The 25328-nt window shown below is 50.1% G+C and overlaps 1 protein-coding gene across 2 annotated transcripts in view; it reads right to left on the bottom strand.

Moving 5' to 3' along the window:
* Positions 1-23994, bottom strand: part of DIPK1A (divergent protein kinase domain 1A) — a 69863-nt gene extending 45869 nt beyond the window's left edge. For both annotated transcript variants that reach the window (XM_029063725.1, XM_029063727.2), the window contains exon 1: positions 23644-23994. Coding sequence is in view for 1 of the 2 variants with exons in the window: in XM_029063727.2 (XP_028919560.1) it covers positions 23644-23697 (54 nt within the window). In the remaining variant the exon portion in view is untranslated. The remainder of the gene's footprint in view (positions 1-23643) is intronic.
* Between the last annotated feature and the right edge of the window lie 1334 nt (positions 23995-25328).

Here is a 25328-nt window from a genome sequence, read left to right as displayed (position 1 = left end):
AGAGGAAGAGGAACCTTGAGATACGTGTATCCCATTGGAATCAATTCCCGAAGCTTGCACAGGACCAAAGCTACTTTGTCACTCTGGACAGGAGACTCCATCGCTGTTATCAGCGTGGCCTCATGAAAAGAGAACGGGCCTGGGAGTCAGAAGATCCCGGCTCCGCCGTTTGTCCGTTGTATGTGACCTTGGGCAAGTCATTTCACTTCCTCTGTGCCTCAGTTCCCTCAAATGGGGACTGAGACTGCGAGCCCCACGTGGGACAGGGATTGTGTCCGACTCGATTTGCTTGTCTCCATCGCAGCTCTTAGTCCCTGGCAGATAGTAAGAGATTAAATACCACTTGGAAAAAAAACCGGACCCATTTTGAGGCAAGAAACAGGAGCAAGCCCCAGTACAAACTTAGTGAAGAAGTTTTTGTGGTGGAATTATCTTGAATGCAATTGCCAGGGGAATCAAGAAAGATTCTGATAGACTCCTGACATAAATACCCTCACCAGCAAATAAGATAAAAAAAAATTGAAAGAACAAGAAGAAACTAAAGATTGAAAATGTAAACAAAAAAGTACAGAAAATAATGACCGGGGGGGCATGCATTTTTTATGATATTTGTTAACATTCATTCAATAGTATTTACCAAGTGCTTACTATGTGCAGAGCACTGTACTAAGCGCTTGGAATGTACAATTCGGCAACAGATAGAGACAATCCCTGCCCGATGACGGGCTCACAGTCCAAACCAGGCACTGTTATAAGCACTGGGATAGATACAAGCTAATGAGATCGGCTACAGTCCATGCCCCACATATGGCTCGCAGCCGTAATCCCCATTTTCCAGATGAGATAACTGAGGCACAGAGAAATTGAGCAACTTGCCCAAAGTCACACAGCAGCCGAGCTGCGGAGCCGAGACTAGAACCCAGGGTCTTCTGAAAAGCTGGAGGAAAAGTGAAAGGGAGTTCAGGGACCGGCGTACAGTTATCAGAAGATGATTTACAGACTAGCTAGAGTTTTGGATTCTAATTCTGCTCCACCAATTGCCTGCTGTGGGACCTTGGGCAAGTCACAACTTCTCGGCACCTCAGTTGCCTCATCTGTAAAATGGTGATTGAAGACCTATCCTCCCTCCTACCTAAACTCTGAGCCCCATGTGGGACAGGAACTATGTCCAACCTGATTATAAGCTTGGGAAGCAGCGTGGCTCAGTGGAAAGAGCCCGGGCTTGGGAGTCAGAGGTCACGGGTTCGAATCCCGGCTCCACCACTCGTCAGCTGTGTGACTGTGAGCAAGTCACTTCACTTCTCTGGGCCTAAATTCCCTCATCTGTAAAATGGGGATTAACTGTGAGCCTCCCGTGGGACAACTTGATTACCCTGTATCTACCCCACCACTTAGAACAGTGCTCTGCACATAGTAAGCGCTTAACAAATACCGACATTATTAATATATATAAGCTTATATTTATCCCAGCGTTTAGAAGAGTGCCAGGTACCTAGTAAATGCTTAACAAATGCTATTAAAAAAAATAAATTCTGCTTAGGATACTCATCTACTGCACTTCCTCAAGCTCTGCACCGGCTAACACCAAGATGCCAAAATAAAAACCTGACCTCAATTTGATCGACTACTAGAAAGCTTTTGACTCAGCGGATTTCAAGGTTATTTTCAATATGCTCGGAGAAACCGGAATTAATTCCAGCTGAGATGAGCTGTGATTTCGAAGGAAATCCCGATATTCGGTCAGGTCCGTGATTAATCGTCTCTCCAGCCGGGCGGATCAATAAGGGCAACGTAATCATGTCAGGGCAGTTTCAGCCGCCCTGGATAGAGTTGCTATTCGACAGACAAGTGGGAAGAGAGAATTAATCCTGGCAGTGAGCAGTATTCTTCCCTCTTCTCCTACTTCTTTTACTGGAAGATTATCTAGTAGCGTGGCTCAGTGGAAAGAGCCGGGCTTGGGAGTCAGAGGTCATGGGTTCTAATCCCAACTCCGCCACTTGTCAGCTCTGTGACTTTGGGCAGGCCCACTTCACTTCTCTGGGCCTCAGTTACCTCATCTGTAAAATGGGGATGAAGACTGTGAGCCCCATGTGGGACAACCTGATCACCGTATATCCCCCCAGCGCTTAGAACAGTGCTTTGCACATAGTAAGCGCTTAACAAATAACAAATACCATTATTATTATTAGCAGTAGTAGTAGCTAACCCAGTGCAGAGTACAGGGGTTGGCATGGAGTAAGAACTTAAAAAAGATCTCTTCCCCAGTGGCTGCATCCTCTTTAGAGGTGATGCAGAAGGATCGGTAAGGTAAGGGCAAGAACGCCAAACTAATTCTCTTCCCCTCTTCAAAACCCTACTTAAAGCTCACCTCCTCCAAGAGGCCTTCCCAGACTGAGCTCCCCTTCTCCCTCTGCTCCCTCTACCCGACCCCTTCACCTCCCCTCAGATAAGCCCTCTTTTCCTCCCTTTCCCTATGCTCTTCCCCACTCCCCCCCTCAGCACTGTACTCATCCGCTCAACTGTATATATCTTCATTACCCTATTTATTTTGTTAATGAGATGTACATCACCTTGATTCTATTTATTTGCTATTGTTTTAATGAGATGTTCATCCCCTCGATTCTATTTATTGCCATCGTTCTGGTCTGTCCGTCCCCCCCGATTAGACTGTAAGCCCGTCAAAGGGCAGGGCAAGTCTCTTTCTGTTACCGATTTGTACATTCCAAGCGCTTAGTACAGTGCTCTGCACATAGGAAGCGCTCAATAAATACTATTGAATGAATGAATGAATGAACTGCAGAAATGGTTGCTTCTGGTTAAACTCGAGAAGGGAGCTCTTCTAGATCAAATGGTGGCCCAGGAAATATAGCCTGGAAGGAACAGTTCAAGCAAACGGTGAAGTAAATCAGGCCAATCCGTCGGCAGAGGCGGCCGCAGGAGGAAAGTGGCAAGGATCCGTTTCGAGAAATTCCGTCCACCGCTTGTGGAAGAGGAGCCAGCCATGAAGGGGAAAAAAAAATCAAATAAATCTTTGATGCCAAGGTGGGTAATTTATGACCTTCAGCTCAAAATGTTAATCAACAAGTGCCAAGAAAGAGAAGGGCCTTGATTGAAGGCGGCTTTTCTCCAAGAGGCCTTCCCTGACTAAGCCCTCTTTTCTTTTTCTTCCACTCCCTTCCGCATCACCCTGACTTCCTCCCTTTATTCATCCCTCCCCTCCAGCCCAAAGCACTCGCGTACAGAGCCGTAATTTATTTTATATTAATGTGTGCCTTCCCCTCTAGACTTATAAACTCACTGGAGCAGAGGCATGTGGTCTGTTATACTGCTCTACTGTAGTCTCCAAAGCGCTTAGGACAGTGTTCTGCAAACAGTAAGAGCGTAATAAGTATGACTGATTGACTGATTCTGCTAAATCTAACTTTGAGCACCCAATCCAAACAAAATCTGAAAGTGTACTTCGTCTGACCTCATTATCTAGTAGCTAACCCAGTACAGAGTACAGTGGTTGGCATGGAGTTATTCATTCATTCATTCAATAGTATTGTATTGAGCGCTTACTATGTGCCAGAGCACTGTACTAAGCGCTGGGGGATGAACAAGTCGGCAACAGATAGAGACGGTCCCTGCCCGTTTGATGGGCTTACAGGTCTAATCGGGGGAGACGGACAGACAAGAACAATGGCAATAAACCAGCGTCAAGGGGAAGAACATCTCGTAAGCACTTTAAGGAGCGCTTTACTGGGTACTAAACCACAATTATCATTCACTCATTCATTCAATCGCATTTATTGAGCACTTACTCTGTGCAGAGCACTGAACTAAGCGCTTGGGAAGTACAATTCGGCAACAATGGGCTCACAGTCACAAGCGCTGGGGCAGATACAAGATCGTCAGGTTGGACACAGACCCTGTCCGATTAGACTGTAAGCCCGTGATTAGACTGTAAGCCCGTCAAACGGCAGGGACTGTATCTGTTGCCGACTTGTTCATTCCAAGCGCTTAGTACAGTGCTCTGCACATAGTAAGCGCTCAATAAATACTACTGAATGAATGAATGGGACTTAGGGTCTAAGTTGGAGGGAGGAGGATTTAGGCGCCTCTCTAGGCCGTGAGCGCATCGTGGGCAGGGAATGTCACTGTTTATTGTTGGATTACACTTTCCCAAGCGCTTAGTACACAGTAAGAGCAAAATAAATGTGACTGAATGACTGAACGAACTGAATCCCCATTTTACAGCTGAGGAAACTGAGGTCCAGAGGATTTAGTGACTGGCCCAAGGTCACCCCCAGCAGACGAGTGGCAGAGCCCAGGTCCTCTGACCCCCAGGCCTACGCTCTTAGGCCACAGTGCTTCCGCAGTTCAGGCTGATCACACCCTGGACTCCCTATAATCCGGCGGGCGCTGGGGGGGACTCCTCCTTCGGGTACTTGCCTCCCTCCACGTGGCAGCTCTCGGGGCCCTCAGTGTCCCCCTCCTGCCGGACCTCCGGCCCCGCCGCCTTCCCAGGATCCACCCCCAGCTCCTCGTCACCAAAGGGACTCCGTGACAGAGAGAGAAACACCCCCAGGCGTCAGGGGTGACGCCTCGACAAATGCCAGCCATCGGTTTTCTTTGGGGTTGTTGGGGCTGCGGGTCTGTCTTGAACTCTGAGCCCCGAGGAGCCTGAAACGCTCCTCCCGTAGCCACAGCACTGTGCTGCGAAGCAGCGTGGCTTAGTGGAAAAAGTCCGGGTTTGGGACTCAGGGGATGTGGGTTCTAATCCCGGCTCCGCCACTCGCCTGCTGTGTCACCTCGGGTAAGTCTCTTCACTTCTCTGTGCCTCGGTTCCCTCATCTGTGAAACGGAGATGAAGAACGTGAGCCCCAAGTGGGACAATCTGATGAGCCTGATAACCTGTATCTCCCCCAGGGCTTAGAACAGTGCTTGGCACATAGTAAGCGCTTAACAAATACCATCACTATTAATTATTATTGGTTTTGATTCTGCATATTGGTCCGTGCTGGGGTCCCACTCCCATCTGACAGCCAGCCATGCCACCTTCCTTTCTAATAATAATAAGTGTGGCTCAGTGGCACGGGCCGAGGGGTCAGAGATCATGGATTCAAATCCCAGCTCCGCCGCTTGTCAGCTGTGTGACTTTGGGCAAGTCACTTCACTTCTCTGTGCCTCATTTCCCTTGTCTGCAAAATGGGGATTAAGACTGTGAGCCCCATGTGGGACAACTTGATCACCTTGTATCCCCCTGACGCTCAGACAGTGCTTTGCACATAGTAAGCACTTAACAAATGCCAACATTATTATTATTATTATAATGCATTTATTAAGCGCTTACTATGTGACAAGCACTGTTTTAAGCGCTGGGATAGATATAGGGTGATCAGATTGTCCCAAGTGGGGCTCACAGCCTTAATCCCCATTTTACAGATGAGGTAACTGAGGTACAGAGAAAAAAAAAATGTTGGTATTTGTTAAGCATTTACTATGTGCAGAGCACTGTTCTAAGCACTGGGGTAGATACAGGGTCATCAGGTTGTCCCACGTGAGACTCACAGTCTTCATCCCCATTTTACAGATGAGGGAACTGAGGCACAGAGAAGTGGAGTGACTTGCCCACAGTCACACAGCTGACAAGGGCAGCTGACAAGATCTGCCCTTTCCTCTCCACCCAAACGACTACCTTACTGCTACAGGCTCTGGTAATATCCCGGCTAGACTACCGTGTCAGCCTTCTCTCCGCTCTCCCTTCCTCCTCTCTCTCCCCACTCCGGTCTATTCTTCACTCCGCTGCCCGGCTCATCTTCCCGCAGAGACGCTCTGCGCCTGTCACTCCCTTTCTTAAAAACCTCCAGTGGTTGCCCATCGACCTTCGCACGAAACAAAAACTCCTCACTCTAGGCTTCAAGGCTGTCCATCACCTCGCCCCTTCCTACCTCTCCTCCCTTCTCTCTTTCCACCGGTCACCCCGCAAGCTCCGCTCCTCCGCCACCCACCTCCTCGCCGTCCCCCGTTCTCGCCTATGCCGCCGTCCACCCCCGGGCCACGTCCTCCCCCGGTCCCGGAACGCCCTCCCTCCTCACCTCTGTCAAACTCATCCTCTTCCCCTCTTCAAAACCCTACTTAAAGCTCACCTCCTCCGAGAGGCCTTCCCAGACTGAGCTCCCCTTTTCCCTCTGCTCCCTCTACCCCCCCTTCTCCTCTCCACAGCTAAACCCTCTTCTCCCCCCTTTCCCTCTGCTCCTCCCCTTCTCCCTTCCCCTCCCCTCGGCACTGTACTCGTCCGCTCAACTGTATCTATCTTCATCACCCTATTTATTTTGTTAATGAGCTGTACATCACCTTGATTCTATTTATTTGCTATTCTTTTAATGAGACGTTCTTCCCCTGGATTCTGTTTATCGCCATTGTTCTTGTCTGCCTGTCTCCCCCTATTAGACTGTAAGCCCATCAGAGGGCAGGGGCTGTCCCTATCTGTTGCGACCTGTCCATTCCAAGCGCTTAGTAGAGTGTTCTGCACGTAGTAAGCGCTCAATAAATACTATTGAATGAATGAATGAATGCACAAGGGGCAGGGTCGGGAAGTGAAGTGAGTTGCCCAAAGTCACACAGCTGACAAGTGGCGGAGCCGGGATTAGAACCCACGATCTCTGACTCCCAAGCCCGGGCTCTTTCCACTGAGCCGCACTGCTTTCTCCACTCCCTTCTCCCTGTTTATACTGTTAGATTGTGAGCACCCCAGTGGGGGCAGTTGGGGGGTACTCGCAATCTAACACTCCCCTACTCCCCTCCAAGGGCCAGGGACCATGGTCTAATTCCCATCTGTGTAATCTCCGCCAGCACTTAGCACGGTACCCTGCACACAGGAAGCATCTGATAAATACCGTGCCTCCTCTACCCAAAGAAAAGCCCAGATGGGCAGGCCGGGAACTGGAACACAGACGGACCTCCCACTGAACAGAAAAGATCCAAAGATGTAGAGGGCTGAGGACAAGTTGAGAAGCTCCGGTAATAAAATGGTAATAATGATAATAATTTTGGCATTTGTTAAGCGCTTACTACGTGCCGAGCACTGTTCTAAGCGCTGAGTAGACAAGGTCATCAGGTTGTCCCACGTGGAGCTCACAGTCATTCATTCATTCATTCAATAGTATTTATTGAGCACTTACTATGTGCAGAGCACTGTACTAAGCGCTTGGAATGAACAAGTCGGCAACAGATAGAGACGGTCCCTGCCGTTTGACGGGCTTACGGTCTAATCGGGGGGATGGACGGACGAGAACGATGGCGATAAATAGAGTCGAGGGGAAGAACGGTCTTCATCTCCATTTTACAGATGAGGGAACTGAAGCACAGAGAAGTTAAGTGACTTGCCCCAAGTCACGCGGTTAAGTGGCAGGGCCAGGATTAGAACCCACGACCTCTGACCCCCCGGCCCGTGCTCTTTCCACTGAGCCAGGCCGCTTCTCGGTACTGAGAAAAGGATGCAACCAGATCGAGAGAGTAAATGCATCAGGGTGTTGAGACGCAGGGTGGCCCAGTGGATAGAGAAGCAGCGTGGCTCGGTGGAAAGAGATCGGGCTTGGGAGTCAGAGGTCATGGGCTCGAATCCCGACTCTGCCACTTGTCAGCTGGGTGACTGTGGGCAGGTCACTTCACTTCTCTGTGCCTCGGTTATCTCATCTGGAAAATAGGGGTTAGGACTGTGAGCCTCATATGGGACAATCTGATGACCCTGTATCTCCCCCAGCTGTTAGTACAGTGCTCTGCACATAGTAAGCGCTTAACAAAGCGCTAGGAGAAGCAGCGTGGCTCATTGGAAAGAGCCCGGGCTTGGGAGTCAGAGGTCATGGGTTCGAATCCCGGCTCTGCCACTTGTCAGCTGTGTGACTTTGGGCAAGTCACTTCACTTCTCTGGGCCTCAGTTACCTCATTTGTAAAATGGGGATTAACTGTGAGCCTCACGTGGGACAACCTGATGACCCTGTATCTCCCCCAGCGCTTAGAACAGTGCTCTACACATAGTAAGCGCTTAACAAATACCAACATTGTTATTATTATTATTATTAAGGCCAGACCTGGGAGTCAGAAGGACCTGGCTTCTGATCCTGGCTCTGTCATTTGTCTGCTGTGGGACTTTGGACGGGACACTTCACTTCTCTATGCTTCGGTTCCCTCACCTGTACAACGGGGATTAAGACTGTGAGCCCCATGTGGAACAGGAAGTGTGTCCTATCTATCTGATTAGTTTTTATCTATCCCAGCACTTGGTACAGTGCTTGGCATTGAGTCAGAACTTAACAAAATGGGAGAAGCAGCGTGGCTCAGTGGAAAGAGCCCGGGCTTGGAAGTCAGAGGTCATCGGTTCGAATCCCGGCTCCGCCACTTGTCAGCTGGGTGACTGTGGGCAAGTCACTTCACTTCTCTGAGTCTCAGTTCCCTCATCTGTAAAATGGGGATTAAAACTATGAGCCCCACATGGGAGAATCTGATCACCTTGTATCTACCCCAGCGCTTAGAACAGTGCTCTGCACATAGTAAGCACTTAAATACCAACACTGTTATGATTATTATTAAAAAAAAAAAAAGGTGTGTTTGTGAAGGGATGAACATTCTTGACTGTGACGCCAGATTCCCTATTCTAGGCTGTGAACTCACCGTAGGCATGGAATGTCACTGTTTATTGTTGTACCGTACTTTCCCAAGCGCTCAGTACAGTGTTCTGCCCACACAGTAAGTGCTCAGTAAATACTATGAATGAACGAATGAACATGAGTCCCTCAGGACTGTAATCTCATTGTGGACGGGGAATGTGTCTGTTATATAGTTGTTTGTAATAATAATGTTGGTATTCGTTAAGCGCTTACTATGTGCAGAGCACTGTTCTAAGCGCTGGGGGTGATACAGGGTAATCGGGTTGTCCCACGTGAGGCTCACAGTTAATCCCCATTTTACAAATGAGGTAACTGAGGCACAGAGAAGTGAAGTGACTTGTCCAAAGTCACACAGCTGACAAGTGGCAGAGCCGGCATTCGAACCCATGACCTCTGACTCCCAAGCCAGGGCTCTTTCCACTGAGCCACGCTGCTTGTCTGTATTCTCTTGTATTCTCCCAAGTGTTTAGTACAGTGTTCTGCACACCAGTAACACTCAATGAATGCAACTGAACGAATGAATGGACAAATCACTAAGAGGATAAAATGATCGCTTAATAAAAAGCACATCCGGGCTGATGCTGGCCGATGCTTAGACAGATGGAGGAGCAAACATTTTGATATCCTCTCTCCTTCATCTCCCTGGTCAAATCAGAGGAGACTAAGGGGAAAATGAGGGAGGCCAAAACAGTCCAAGACTTAGTCCTTCCTCATAATAATAATTTGGTATTTGTTAAGCGCTTACTATGTGCGGAGCACTGTTCTAAGCGCTGGGGAGATACAGGGTAATCGAGGTTTGTCCCATGTGAGGCTCACAGTCTTAACTCGCATTTTCCAGATGAGGGAACTGAGGCACAGAGAAGTCAGTCACCCAGCTGACCGGTGGCGGAGCGGGGATGCCGAACCCATGACCTCTGACTCCAAGGCCGGGCTCTTTCCGCTGAGCCACCCGCTTCCCTATTCAATTCTGACTTGGCAAAAGGCCCTAGGAGGTGTTCAAGGTGCAAAAGCCCAAAGATACAAGCCAAGGGGCCTCCCAAGGCGATAAGGCGTCACTTATCACCCGCTTTATCTTCGAATCCAAGCCACCGTTACCCCTAACCCCTCTACGGGCCGACAGCGGGCATCTGATCGAAAGGCTTTTGTCTGTTACTCCCAGACAGGCCAGCTCACTGTCCGGAAAACTCCCTTCATGACAACCGAAACAAACGTTTGGAAAGAAATGCAAAATAAATCATCCTGATAACTGCGGTATTGGTTAGCGTTTACTGTGTGCCAGGCCCTGTACTAAGCACTGGGTAGATACAAGCAAAATCGGGGCGGGACGCAGTCTCCGTCCACACGGGGCTCACGGTCCTCGATCCCATTTATTACGGATGGGGGAACTGAGGCAGGGACAAGTGAAGTGACTCGCCCAAGTCACGCAGCGGGTCGGGAAGAGAAACTTCCGACTTCCAGGCCCGTGAGTCCGGGCACGATATCCCGCCGGTACAAACGTTAAGTACCTGTGTACTTCTTGCCGACTCATTCCGTGGGACGGCGCGCAAAATCATAAATGGTGTTTATTCCTATTAATCCTAAGGAGAAGAGCTGGACAAAAAACCATCACCATGTTGTCACCGTACGTAGCTCTACAGGCAACCGCAACACCCTTTCGCTCTGTTGCCCAGTCAGCATCTCACGGCCGTTCCTAAGGAGCAGACAAGCGGGTCTTTTTCAATCAACTGGTAAATGATCGAGGCAGCTAGGCGGAAGGACATTGAAAATGGACGCAATCCCTCTTTCGCGTGACAGATGGTCATCCCTCGTGATATCGGCTTTCCAGGAGAACGGGCACAGGGTCCAACGGTATTTACCGAGCGCTCACCTGCGTGCGGAGGCACTGTACTAGGGCTCGGGAGAGTAAAGTACAACAGTTGATAGCCGCGCTTGGCCGCCCACAATGGGTTGACGGTCTAGGGATGTTGTCTTTGGCGGTCACGGATCATTCATCCATACCCAGTCGCCATCTGCCAAGATCTAATCCGGCATTTGTGAACTGTCCGATCCACAAGAGTCCTTCCCTTCTAGATCAATTCTCTCCCACTCACCCTTCCGGCCATCGTGGCTCAGTGGAAAGAGCCCGGGCTTGGGAGTCGGGGGTCATGGGTTCGAATCCCGGCTCTGCCACCTGTCAGCTGGGTGACTGTGGGCAAGTCACTTCACTTCCCGACTCTGCCCCTTGTCAGCTGTGGGACTGTGGGCAAGTCACTTCACTTCTCGGGGCCTCAGTTCCCTCATCTGTAAAAGGGGGATGAAGACTGTGAGCCTCACGTGGGACAACCTGATTCCCCTGTGTCTACCCCAGCGCTCAGAACAGTGCTCTGCACATAGTAAGCGCTTAACAAATACCAATATTATTATTATTATTATCCTCTATTCTATATCTATATTATACTTGGACCACAGTCAGACATTTTAAGCCACGTGTGGAAGTTAAGCTGTGGCTTAGACAGTCCTGGTCTAGACTGGAAGCTCACTGGGGGGAGGGAAATTTGTCTCTTTATTGTTGTTAATTAATGATAATAATTATGGTACTCGTTAAGCGCTTACTATGTGCCAAGCGCTGGAGTAGATACAAGTTCATCAGGTTGGACACAGTCCCTGCCCCCCATGGGGTTCACAGTCTTTATCCCCATTTGACAGATGAGGTGGCTGAGGCCCAGAGAAGTGACTTGCCCAAGGTCACAGGTGCCGGGATTAGAACCCAGGTCCTTCTGACTCCTAGGCCTTTGCTCTATCCACTAAGCCACATGGCTTCATATGCAAATCCTACTCGATTGCCCCCCTTGAAGGAGATGTGCTTAGAGAAGCAGCGTGGCTCAGTGGAAAGAGCCCGGGCTTGGGAGTCAGAGGTCATGGATTCTAATCCCGCTTCTGCCACTTGTCCTCTGTGTGACTTTAGGCAAGTCACTTCACTTCTCTGTGCCTCAGTTACCTCTTCTGTAAAATGGGGATGAAGACCGTGAGCTCCACGGGGGACAACCTGACTACCTCCTATCTACTCCAGCGCTTAGAACAGTGCTCGGCACATAGTGAGCGCTTAACAAATACCAATATTATTATTATTTCACTGAGGCTTTAACGGTAGGGAGGGAAACGATCGTCTGTCAGATGTGAAGCAGCGTGACTCAGTGGAAAGAGCAAGGGCTTGAGAGTCAGAGGTCATGAGTTCGAATCCCGGCTCTGCCACTTGTCAGCTGGGTGACTGCGGGCAAATCACTTCACTTCTCTGTGCCTCAGTTCCCTCATCTGTAAAATGGGGATTAACTGTGAGCCTCACGTGGGACAACCTGATTATCCTGCATCTACCCCAGCGCTCAGAACAGTGCTCGGCACATAGTAAGTGCTTAACAGATACCAACATTATTATCATTATGTGAAGAGGTAGGGAGCTCCAGGCCAGAGGCAGGGCGTGGGCGAGGGGTCGGCGAGAGAGACGAGATCGAGGTACAGCGAGTAGGTTGGTGTTAGAGGAGCACAGGAAATGTGCTGGGTTGTCATCACTTTAAAAATGAAAACCGACACGACCTCGTGTGTCTATACCACTGAAGTGAGACGTTTTCCCTCGATTTCTTCACGCAGGCCTCTTCAACACCTAATGCAATCCCTGAAACTATCTATTTTTAGAGAGAACGCTGGAAAATTTCACTCACTCCAATTTAAAGCGTTTGAGATCCCAGGAGGCATTCAATTATTAGGGGTTTCCAATTCCAGCAGAATTGTGTCAGCCATTCAGAAGTAACAAGGCACGTAGGTGGAATTATTAGATGCAATTTCCATATCAATCTCAATTTGCTTGGAATTTCACTCTTCTGCTCCAAACTCTTAGGAGGAGGTCGTAAGGGAACAGATGGTGTTTCCTGAACTAAAAACATCGGATTTTAGACCTGTAATGCCATCGGTTATTCAGACTCCGAGCACCTAAAAAAGCGATCTTAATCTGTGGTAATAAAAGGTGGCTTTGAGAAATATAATATAGCATATTTATCAGCTTGGGCACCCCATTCGATAAGAAACCAAAGTAGGAGTATTTACTGAACACCCACTGGGGGTAATATGCTGTGTTAAGGTCCTGGAAAGAAAAGAACAGAAAGGTAGCACATTCCCTGCTCCCTTGAAGCTTACTCTCTAAAGGCAAGTCAAGCATAAAATTATTTTCAGAGTAATCTAAAGAGGTAATTGAACATTCATAATTTACACAAGTACTGAAGATGAGTTTAAGTTGGATAGCACTAGTAATAATGTGTAGCATTTGTGAAGCGCTTTCTGTGTGCCAGGCACTGTACTGAGCACTGGGATAGATACAAGATAATCAGGATGTACACAGTCCTTGTCCCACTTAGGGTAACCCAGTCTCGATCTCCATTTTACAGATGAGGTCACTGAGGCCCAGAGAAGTTAAGCGACTTGCCCAAGGTCACACAGCAGACGAGCGACAGAGCCGGGATTAGAACCCGGATCTTTCTGGCTCCCGGGCCCGTACTCGATCCAACTAGGCCATGATGCTACAGATCTTCCAGGCCTGGTGGATTTCTAAAAATAATGGCAGTAATTCGGGTATCTGTAAGCTCTTCCTATACGCCAAGAATTATTGTATTATAGTGTACTCTCCCAAGAGCTTAGTACAGTGCTTTGCACCATAGTAAGTGCTCAATAAATACGATTGAATGAATTAATGAATGAAGATCCATCCCAAGTTCTGGGACAGATATGATCAGATCAGACCCAGTCGCCATCCAACACGGGGCTCAAGTATTATTGTATTATATTGTACTTTCCCAAGCGCTTAGTACAGTGCTTTGCACCATAGTAAGTGCTCTATAAATACGATTGACTGCATTAATGAATGAAGAACTATCCCAAGTTCTGGGATAGATATGATCAGATCAGACCCAATCGCCATCCAACACGGGGCTCAGGGGCTCAGGGGGAGAAAAAGAGAAAATATCTTATCCCCGTTTTCCGCAGATGATGAAACTGAGACCCAAAGAGAAGTGACTTGCTCAAGGTCATACAGCAGACAAGAGGTGGAACTGGCAATAGAACCCAGGTCTCCTGACTCCCAGGCCCGTGGGCTTTCCACAAGGCCACGCTGCTTCTCTAAACTGACTAGGGCTCATTCAATGATTCGATCGCATTTATTGAGCGCTTACTGTGCGCAGAGCACTGTACTAAGCGCTTGGAAAGTACAATTCGGCAACAGATAGAGACAATCCCTACCCAACAACGGGCTCACAGTCTAGAAGGGGGGAGACAGACAACAAAACAAGTAGACGGGCATCAAGAGCATCGAATCCCGGCTCGGTCACTTGTCAGCTGTGTGACTTTGGGCAAGTCACTTAACTTCTCGGTGCCTCAGTTGCCTCATCTGTAAAATGGGGATGCAGACTGTGAACCCCACGTGGGACAACCTGATTCCCCTGTGTCTACCCCAGCGCTTAGAACGGTGCTCGGCACATAGTAAGCGCTTAACAAATACCAACATTATTAATAGCTCTGAGTTGGGATGCTGGAAATTGGCTGGGGAAGGCTTACTGGAGGAGGTGGGCTTTCTGGAGAGCTTTATTAATCATAATAAAAATGGGCAGGACTGTGGCTGATTGATTTGGTAAAGGAAGATACTCTGAGGTGGGGGAACAGTGTGAAAGGGGGTGGATGAGCAGTGTCTGAGCACTTTATTCTGGTAGTTATAATAATAGTGATGATAATAATAATGGTATTTAAGTGCTCACTATGTGTCAAACACTGTTCTAAGTGCTGGGGTGGGTACAGGCTGTCCGACATGGGGCTCTCAGTCTTAATCCCCATTTTACAGTTGAGGTAACCGAGGCCCAGAAAATTGAAGTGACTTGCCCAAGGTCACAAAGCAGGCAGGTGGGGGAGCCGAGATTAGAATCCAGGTCCTTCTGCCCCCCAGGCCCGTGCTCTTTCCACTAGACCACACCGCCGGTTTCCCTCGGCAGTTCCACACTGGGGGTTTCAGACTTCTCCAAAACACCGCCACAAACCAGTTCAGTTCCTAGGAAACACAGTGATACCGTTTCCTCAGTAGCTTTAACGTAGCATCTAGAAAGGCGCACCAGCCTTATTCATTCATTCAATGGTATTTATTGAGCGCTTACTGTGTGCCGAGCACTGTGCCGAGCACTGGGAAAGCACAATTCAGCCTCCCCACGTCCCCTGAGGTACAGCAATCAGCTTGGTCAAGAAATAACAGATAACAGGATAAATAAGAAGGTAAATAATAAGATAAATAATAAATAATAGGAGAAATAGTGTGGCTTAGTGGATAGAGCCCAGGCCTGGGAGTCGGAGGACCTGGGTTCTAATCCCGGCTCCGTCCCTTACCTGCTGTGTGACCTCGGGCAAGTCACCTTCATTTCTCTGTGCCTCGGGCACCTCATTCATTCACCATTTATTCAATCGCATTTATTGAGTGCAAAGCACTGTACTAAGCACTCGGGAGAGTGCACTATACCAATAAACAGACACACTCCCTATCCACAATGAGCTCACAGTCTGGGAATTAAAGCTGTAAACCCCAATTAGGACATGGACGGTGTCCAAACTGATTATCTTCTCTCTAGCCCAGTGCTTAGTACAGTGCTTGGCACATAGCAAGCGCTTAAATACCATAAGAAAAGGTGGTATTTTCCTAAACAACGCTAAAATACCACAGGATGCGTTAGTCTGATAGATCAAGCTTTCAAAGAGAGGGCGACGATTAAATGTGCAAAAAGTGGAATCGGAGATTATAGGGAGAAACACGGAGTGTCTCGCGGAGTCTTCAAGAGGCTAGGATGTCCTGGAAGCTGAGAGGAAAGGAGAGGTCACAAAGAAGCAGCGCGGCTTAGTGGAAAGAGCCCGGACTTGGGAGCCAGAGGTCATGGGTTCGAATGCCGGCTCTGCCACTTGTCAGCTGGGTGACTGTGGGCGAGTCACTTCACTTCTCTGGGCCTCAGTTCCCTCATCTGTAAAATGGGGATGAAGACTGTGAGCCCCACGAGGGACAACGTGATCACCTTGTATCCCCCAGCGCTTAGAATAGTGCTTTGCACCTAGTAAGCGCTTAACGGATACCACCATTATTATTATTATTACCTATATATACCAAAGTGGCCTTCTAATCTAATCGACTTAGATTAGCATATTCTGGCAGCCCGGCAGGTAGGTGGATAGAGACCGTAACGACGAGAATGGAAGAACCCTGAACCCTGAAAAAGGTTGCGGATTAGGATGGAGGACAGGACGTTCTGGACAGAGTATATCCATGGAGTCGCTACGAATACCAACAAAAAAAAAAGAGGAGAGATTGGGGCAGGTAGCCAAGAGAGTCAACAGTAGCCACATCACAGGTACTTTGGATTTTGAAGCCCGCCAGCGCGGCTCAGTGGAAAGAGCACGGGCTTTGGAGTCAGGGCTCATGAGTTCGAATCCCAGCTCTGCCACTTGTCAGCCGTGTGACTGTGGGCAAGTCACTTCACTGGGCCTCAGTTCGCTCATCTGTAAAATGGGGATTAAGACTGTGAGCCCCACGTGGGACAACCTGATTCCCCTGTGTCTACCCCAGCGCTTAGAACAGTGCTCGGCACATAGTAAGCGCTTAACAAATACAAATACCAGGACCAGTCACGGACAATATAAAGGGATCAGAAACCTGATCACTTTAAGCAGGAAGGAGGGGTGATGCATAAGAGAGGCAGAGAGGAGAGGAAATAGTGGATGGGAAGAGACAGAAAGAAGGGGGCGGGGGGAATAAAGGGAGATGAAGTTCCTTGAGAGCGGAGACCATGTTTACTAATGTATTCTCCCAAATAATTAAATAGAGCATGGGCCCGGGGGCGGAGTGGGGGGTCAAAAGGCCCTGGGTTCTAATCCCGGCTCCACACTTGTCTGTTGTGTGGTCTCGGCCAAGTCGCTTCACTTCTCCGTGCCTCAGTTACCTCCTCTGTAAAATGGGGACGGAGACTGTGAGCCCCTTACGGGAAAGGGACTGTGCCCAACCTGATTGGCTCGTATCCACCCCAGCGCTCAGTGCGGTGTCTGGCACATAGTGAGCGCTTAACAAATGCCACAATTCTTCTTGATGTTATGATGCTGGGGCTCACAGCCTCGTTCCCCATTTTTACAGATGAGGTGACTGAGGTTAGGAGGTTTGGCTTGCTGCGCAGAGGAATGGTCAATCACTGGAGGTTTTTGAGGAGCGGAGGGGACGTGCAGAAAGACATTTGAGAAAAATGATACGGGCGGCCGAGGGAAGTATGCACTGGAGGGGGAGTATAAGTGGGGAAGAAAGTGAGGAGGCTGATGCAACAGTCATATTAATAATAATCACGGTACTTGTTGAGCGCTTACTATGTGCCAAGCACTGTTCTAAGCGCTGGGGCAGTACAAGTGAATGAGATTGGACACAGTCCCCGGTCCCACCTTGGGCTCACCCTCTAAATCCCCATTTCTTACCGATGAGGTAACTGAGGCCCAGAGAAGGAAGTGACTTGCCCAAAGTCACATGGCAGACACACGGCGGAATCGGGATTAGAACCCACGACCTTCTGACTCCCAGGCCCGCGCTCGATCCACTGCGCCGAGCCGCTTCACTGGTCATACCACGGCACGACAGGTGCCTGAACCGGTGTGGTGGCCATTTGGATGGTGAGGCCGGGGCAAATTCTGGACAAGTTGTAGAGGAAAAGACTACGGTATTCACTGAGTGCAAAGCACTGTGCTGAGTACTCGGGAGAGTGAACTAGAACAATAAATAAACACGCTCCCTGTCCACAACGAGCTCGCAGTCTGGGGATTAAGACTGTAAACCCCAATTAGGACATGGACTGTGACCAAGCTGATGACTAACTGTACATGGGGATTGGATTTCATTCATTCAATCGTATTTATTGAGCGCTTACTGTGTGCAGAGCACTGTACTAAGCGCTTGGAAAGTACAATACAGCCAGCAATAAGAGAGGCAATCCCTGCCCCCAGTGGGCTCCCAGTCTAGAGAGGAAGCAGCGTGGCCTATTAGAAAGAGCAAGGACCTGGGAGTCGGAGGCCATGGGTTCTACTCCGGCTCCACCACTTGTCTGCTCTTTGACCTTGGGCAAATCACTTTATTTCTCCGTGCCTCAGTTCCCTCATCTGTAAAATGGGGATTAAGACTGGGAGCCCCGTGTGGGACAGGGACCGTGGCCAACCCGTGCGTCAGCACTTAGAACAGTGCCTGGCACATAGTAAGTGCTGAACAAATACCATTATTATTATTATTAGGAAAGTGCGAAGGGCAACTGTCAAGATTGTAGGCTTGAAAGATGGGAAAGAAGGGTGTCACTACCCACGAGATAGATGAAAGAGCTATTTGGGTGGGAAATCGAGGAGTTTGGTTTTGGACGTACGAAGCTTGAGGTGCTGGCGGGACATCATAATAATGTTGGTATTTGTTAAGCACTTACTATGTGTAGAGCACTCTTCTAAGCCCTGGGGTAGATACAGGGTAATCAGGTTGTCCCACCTGAGGCTCACAGTTAATCCCCATTTTACAGATGAGGTAACTGAGGCACCGAGAAGTGAAGTGACTTGCCCACAGTCACACAGCTGACAAGTGGCAGAGCTGGGATTTGAACCCATGACCTCCGACTCTAAAGCCCGGGCTCTTTCCACTAAGCCACGCTGCTTCTCTATGTAGGATTTTCCTGGAGGCAGAAGGAGACTGTAAGAGCGTCCCTCTGGACTGTACACTCATTGTGGACAGGGAACGTGCCTGTTTCTTGTTATACCGTACTCTCCCAAGCGCTCAGTACAATGCTCTGCACACAGGAAGCGCTCGATAAATATAATCGAATGAATCAATGAATGAAAGGAGAGGTGAGATTGCAAAGAAAGAGACAGGGATTAGGGCTGGTAGTCTCTAGACTGGAAGCTCACTGTGGGCAGGGAATGTGTGTGTCTGTTTACTGTTGTATTGTACTCTCCCACGCGCTTAGTACAGCGCTCTGCACACAGGAAGCGCTCAATAAATAAGACTGGTGAGGTATAAGTGGGAGTCACAGAGAGAGGGCAATTGACACTACAGGATAATAATAATAATAAATGTTGGTATTTGTTAAGTGCTTACTATGTGCCAAGCACTGCTCTAAGTGCTGGGGTAGGTACAGGGTTGTCCCACGTGGGACTCGCAGTCTCAATCCCCATTTTACAGGAGAGGTCACAGGCCCAGAGAAGGGAAGTGACTTGCGCAAGGTCACACAGCAGACAAGTGGCAGAGGCGGGATTAGAACCCACGCCCTCTGACTCCCAGGCCCGTGCTCATGCCAGTAGGCCACGCTGCTTAATGAGCTTCCCCTGGGAGTCAAAATGGAGCGGGAAGAGGAGGGAAATTTCAACAGAACCTTGAGGAAAACCCACAGGAAAGAGGGTGGGAGGCGGAGGAAGAGCCCCTCGAAAAGACAGAAACCGAGCCACCATAAAGGCTGCTTCTTGATCGGGCCCGGCGGCAGATCAGCTCAGCGGATCTCCTAGCTCTTCTTATTAAAGGAAAAGGCTGTAGTTTCCTTTCGCCATTAAATAGCAACCGAATGAAAGAATTCATCATCACGAAAGAATAGAAAGAGCGGCTCGTTTCGACCATTTGCCCGCACAACTGCCAGGTGAAGCGGCTGGGAGTAAAGAAAGTAAAAGAGACCGTGGAGTACGAAGGGAGGGTGGTGAGATCATTTAAGGGCCACCTCGGCTTGTCGGTGATGGAAGCGAAACAGAATGATGAGTGATGGCTAGCGGGAGCAGAAAAATCCAATACGAGAAACAGAAACGTCTGGCCCCTTGGTTATTTCGCTTTTCCCGATCCCTCATGAAATTTTTATTGTAAGTGATTTTTTATTGAATGTAAATTAATTGACTGAAAAAGGCCACAGCATTTAAGCAATCTTTAGCGAGGCAAGAATCCTTTTTTAGATGTTTCATCATTGGCAGACATCTGCAATTTACCACATTGTGGATTTGCAGCTCCCTACCTAGGGAGATCAGAGAATATCAAAGGATGAGTGACTTCCTCCCCCGCCTCCCCCACCAGGGCAAGATTACTTAAAATCTTCGAGAAACAACACTTGAAAACGGTTTTCAGAAGACAGGCAAACAATATCGGTAATGATGAATGCAATCTTATTCCAAAGACCTTTTCAAATTGCTTGCCACCAGATAAAATTCCCAGACCAACCTACCGAGAAACCATTTCCCCAACGGATATCGAGGGGCCAAGAGACGACAACAAAAAAATGAAAACCAAGCTATAAAATCTTCATCCATCCCCAAAAAGCAACACACAAGTAGTCATTGATTTATCATCGGAAGAAGTTAATTTTTTTTTAAATCTCTATATTCTCATTACTTTCGGAGCATAACCAGAAAACATCATCATGACCCACTGTGAAATATTCCAAGCTTAATCTAACCTAGTTAACGCCGCACATCTTTTCAAATCTTTTTCAAATATATTTCTAGGGTACTTAAGAATGTATACTAAACTCTTGCTTAAAATTGTCACCGAGTATGATCTTTTACGATGGGAGAAACTAATACCCGTTAGAAGATCAGCATTCTCCCCCGTCAACAACACGACTCCGCCAAACAGAGTAGGCTGAGATCCGACTCTTGGTCCTTCATTTTATTGACTATAAAACCGTTCTGCTCCACAGGATAGCGGCGGCACATCTAACATAAATGGCAAGTTCAAATTAAATGAGGTTTTTACATGCCCCATGGTATCCTCTGGCTTGGGCCTGGAGGGCTGATTCCTTCTCCGCCGCCTAGTTTCTCCATTTCCATTTACCGATTTGAATTTACAGACTGTCGTCCACTACATCCTAGTAATTTTTGCAAGGAACGAGGGACCAGAAAAATGATTTTACACGGCTCGCTGGGGGCAGGGGACGCGTCTGCCGTTACCGTGTTCTCTCCGAAGCGCTTAGTACAGTGCTCTGCACCCGGTAAGCACAATAAACAGGACTGATGGATTTCAAATGCCGTACTGCCCATGGCGGATGTGCAGGCTGTTGGATCTCAAAAGCATTTAAGGCTGTTCAAGCGAAACAAAATCAAACTGATTCTGCAGGGTTTTTCTGCCTAAGGTACTTCAGGTTTTCCATTTTTAATAACGTGCCTTTGAATGCACCACTTTCATTTCAAATGAACGTGTGTTTTTTTTCCCTGGGGGGAGGAGGGGGAAGAGGACTGCTCTTTTAAATTGAATATTAGTCCCGAAATACGGTGAAAGTGAACATCTTCTTTGTCAAATACTGCAATTCATAAGGGTATAAGGTCAAGAAGGTGAATGCAGATGCACGGGGAAGAGAAACTAAGACATTTGAGAATAGGGAAGTGAAGAGCCGGAAAAGAAAAACAAGTCGAATCATGAAGAGTGGACATGTATGCGGAATGGAGCAAGAAAAATGGAAAGGAGGGGGGCACAGAAGGAATGAAGCAAGGGAGGGACAAAGAAAAGAGAAAGGCAGCGAATCGCTAGTGATGTTAAAGGTAGCAGGCACCAAGTCAGATCTGAAGATCTGTTTTGTTTTGCAGTCTGTCTCCCCCTTTTAGACCGTGAGCCCGTCGTTGGGCAGGGATTGTCTCTATCTTGTCCATTCCAAGCGCTTAGTACAGTGCTCTGCACACAGTAAGCACTCAATAAATACCTCTGAATGAATGAAGATGCCCCAGGAGCCTCTAAGGCAGCCCCGGAGATGAGTTGATTCTCATTCAGGCTGCGTAAACAACACCAAGCAATCCATTCTTGGCTTTTGGATGCCAAGGAGTGGCAAGATGGGATTTTCCAATGATTTATCAATAACAATAAAAACAACAACAATAACGATAGTGTTTGCTTACTACGTGCCAAGCACTGTTCTAAGCACTGGGGTACCGGATTGATCGACAGAAGAGTTAAGATAGGTTGATTTAGCTGGAACAATTTTTTCTTCTTAATTGGCACTTGTTAAGCTCTTACTGGGTGCCAGGCACTGTACTAAGCGCTGGGGTAGATACAAGCTCATCGGGTTGGACACAGTCCGTGTCCCACGTGGGGCTCACAGGCTTAACCCCCATTTTAAAGATGAGGTCACTGAGGCACAGAGAAGTTAAATGACTTGCCCAAAGTCACACAGCTGACACATCTGAATCCCTCTCTGGACTTTGAGGGTATTGTGAGCGGCAGACGTGTCTGCCAACCGTACTGTATTGTATTCTCCCAAGCGCTTAGCTCAGTGCTCCGCACAGAGTAGGCGCTCAATAAATAAGACTGATTGATTGAGGGAAAGAAGCCAGCAGAGCCAAGGAGTGGGAGAAAAACCAGCCCCCGCTAGACGGATCACAGTGCTAGCACCAAAAGCAGAGAGGGGGAGAGGCACAATCGATAAGCTGGTGGGCACGTCTGCTTATTCTACTGTATCAATCAATGGTATTTATTAATGATAATAATGATGGTATTTGTTAAGTGCTTACTATGTGCCAAGGAGTAGTCTAAGCGCTGCGGTAGAAACAAGCTAATCAGGTTGGACACAGTCCCTGTCCCACTTGGGTTCAGTCTCCATCCCCATTTTCCAGATCCGGTCAGTGAGGCCCAGAGAAGTGAAGTGAATTGGCCAAGGCCACACAGCGGACATGCGGAGGAGGCGGGATCAGAACCCATGACCTCCTGACTCTCAGGCCTGTGCTCGCTCCACTACGCAGCGTGAGAAGCAGAGCGGCTTGGTGGAAGAGCCCGGGCTCGGGAGTCGGAGGACGTGGGTTTGAATCCCGGCTCGGCGACTTGGCAGCTGTGTGACTCTGGGCGAGTCACTTCACTCCTCTGGGCCTCAGTGACCTCATCTGTCAAATGGGGATGAAGACGGTGAGCCCCACGTGGGACCCTGTGATCACCTTGTATCTACCCCAGCGCTTAGGACAGTGCTTGGCCCATAGTAAGCGCTCAACAAATACCATCATTATTATACCAACCGGGTGCAGAGCCCTGTACTAAGCACGTGGGAGAGTCCAGTACGGAGTCGGGCAACAATCTTCCCGCCCATGACGAGTCTAGAAGGGCTCGTAATCTTGGCCCACACCTCGCGCTCGGTACCTCACGGCGCAGTGGCTACAGCCCGAGCTTGAGAATCAGAAGGTCATGGGTTCTAATCCCACCTCCTCCAGCTTGTCCGCTGCGGGACCCTGAGCGAGTCACTTCCCTGAGCTTCGGTGTCGCTTCCACTGTAAAAGGCCCGGGGGCCTGGGGCAAGCCACTTCCCCGAGCCTCAGTTCCCTCGTCCGTCCAAGGGGGATGGAGCCGGCGAGCCCCGAGATCCCAGAAGCAGACGGCTCGGTGGAAAGGGCCCGGGCTTGTGAGTCAGAGGTCATGGGTTCGAATCCCCCCTCGGCTAAGTTAGCTGTGTGACTTTGGGCAAGTCACTCAACTTCTCTGTGCCTCAGTTCCCTCATCTGTCAAATGGGGAGCCTCACGTGGGACAACCTGATGACCCTGTTATCTCCCCCCGCGCTTAGAACAGCGCTCTGCACATAGTAAGCGCTTAACAAACACCAACATCATTATTAAGAACAGTGCTTGGCCCATAGCAAGCGTTTAACAAACACCGCCGTCATTATTATTTCTAGACCATGCGCCCGTGGTGGGCAGGGCCGGTCTCCCTTGGGTGTCCAACTGTCCTTCCAATCGCTCAGTGCAGGGCTCTGCACACGGCAGGCGCTCAATAAATACCAACATAATTACTATTATTATTATTAATAAATAGGACTGAATGGCTGCATGGCAGCGCTTCGGGCACCGTAAGTGCTTAACCCACAGCGTTATTATGGTGGTGGGGGGGGTTGTGCAGAGAGTGAGCGCTCCATGCGGGGGTCCGCTTGGTTGGGGGGTAGGCAGGCAGGGGATGGGGGGTCAGACAGGGGTCAGACAGGGGTCAGACAGGCCTACCTGAAGGGCACAGTGTTTCCTCAGGCCGGCCCCTGGGCAGAGCCTCCTCGCCATGGTGAGCACACATCGCCAGGCCAGGCCAAATGTTCCCTCTCTCTCGGGGGGGTGGGGAAGAGGTCTCTCTCCTGGGGGGGGTCTCTGTCTGGAGGGGGGTCTCTCCCTCTCTCTTTCTGGGGGCAAGAGGTCTCTCTCCTTGGAGGGGTCTCTGTCTGGGGGGGGTCTCTCCCTCTTTCTGGGGGCGAGAGGTCTCTCTCCTTGGGGGGCCTCTGTCTGGGGGGGGTCTCTCCTTCTCTCTCTCTGGGAGAGGTCTCTCCTCTCCTGGGGAGGGAAGAGGTCTCTCTTCTGGGGGGGGGTCTCTGTCTGGGGGGTCTCTCCTTTTCTGGGGGAGGTCTCTCCTCTCCTGGGGGGGAGAGGTCTTTCTCTCTCCTGGGGGGTCTCTATCTGGGGGGGAATCTCTCCCTCTCCCTGGGGGGGGTTCTCTGTCTCTTTCCTGGGGGGAAGAGGTCTCTCTTCTGGGGGGTCTCTATCTGGGGGGGGTCTCCCCCTCTGTCGGGGGGGGGAAGAGGTCTCTCTCTCCTGGGGGGGTCTCTATCTGGGGGGGTCTCTCCCTCTCTCTGTCTGGGGGGGTCTCTCCTTCTCTCTCTGGGGGAGGTCTCTCCTCTCCTGGGGGGGGGAAAGAGGTCTCTCTCCTGGGGGGTCTCTATCTGGGGGGGTCTCTCCCTCTCCCTGGGAGGGATCTCTCCTCTCCCCGAGGGAGGTCTGTCTCTGTGCCTGGGGGTTGTCTCTCTGCGGAGGGGGGTCTCTTCTATGGGGGGGGTGTCTCTTCTCTCCAGGGGAGGAGGAAGGTGTCTCTCCCCCTCCCCTCTCTCCGGGGGGGGGGGTCCCCCCTCTCTCTCTCTGCCGGGTGGGGGGGGGGCTCCCCCGCCGCCGCCCCTCTCTGCCCCCTCACACACACACACACACACACACACACACGCTTCCCCCTCCCCCCCCCCCCGGTTGTGTCTCCTCAGGCGGGGTCCGGGGGGTGTGAGGCGGTGAAGGCGGTGAAGGCGGCGAGGCGTCCGTGGGCTCGGTGCGATGCGATGCGATGCGATGCGATGCGGTGGGTCGAGTGGCGTCGCCGGCCGCCCGCCCCCCTCACCCCCCCACCCCTTTAAAGGCCCCGCCGCTCTGCCGACAGAAAAAGAGCCGGACCCTTCGCCCTTAAAGGGGAGGACAACGAGAGCGACTGTGCGCCTGCGCCGGCCCCCCAACTCTCCCTCTCCCTCCTTTTCCCTCTCTCTCTCCCTCCCTCCCTCCCTCCTCTCCCTCCCTCCCTCTCCCTCTCTCTCCCTCCCCTCTCTTTCTCCCTCTTTCTCTCTCCTCCCTCTCCCTCCCTCCCTCCCTCCTCTCTCCCCCTCTCTCCCCTCCCTCTCCCTCCCTGTCTCTCTCTCCGCCCTCCCTCCCCCCTCTCCCTCCCTCCCTCTCTCCCTCCCCCTCCCCCCCCCTCTTTCTCTCTCCTCCCTCTCTCTCCCCCCTCTCTTTCCCTCCCTCTCTCCCTCTCCCCTCCCTCTCTCCCTCCCTCTCTCTCCCTCCCTTCTATCCTCCCTCCCTCTCCCTCCCTCTCTCCCTCCCTCTCTCTCCCTCCCTTCTATCCTCCCTCCCTCTCCCTCCTCCTCCCTCCCTCCCTTCCTCTCTCCTTC

The sequence above is a fragment of the Ornithorhynchus anatinus genome, chromosome 4, assembly GCF_004115215.2.
Source record: "Ornithorhynchus anatinus isolate Pmale09 chromosome 4, mOrnAna1.pri.v4, whole genome shotgun sequence".
Lineage (NCBI taxonomy): Eukaryota > Metazoa > Chordata > Mammalia > Monotremata > Ornithorhynchidae > Ornithorhynchus > Ornithorhynchus anatinus.
Note: the sequence above shows the minus strand (reverse complement) of the source record. Positions and strands in the feature narration are given on the sequence as shown.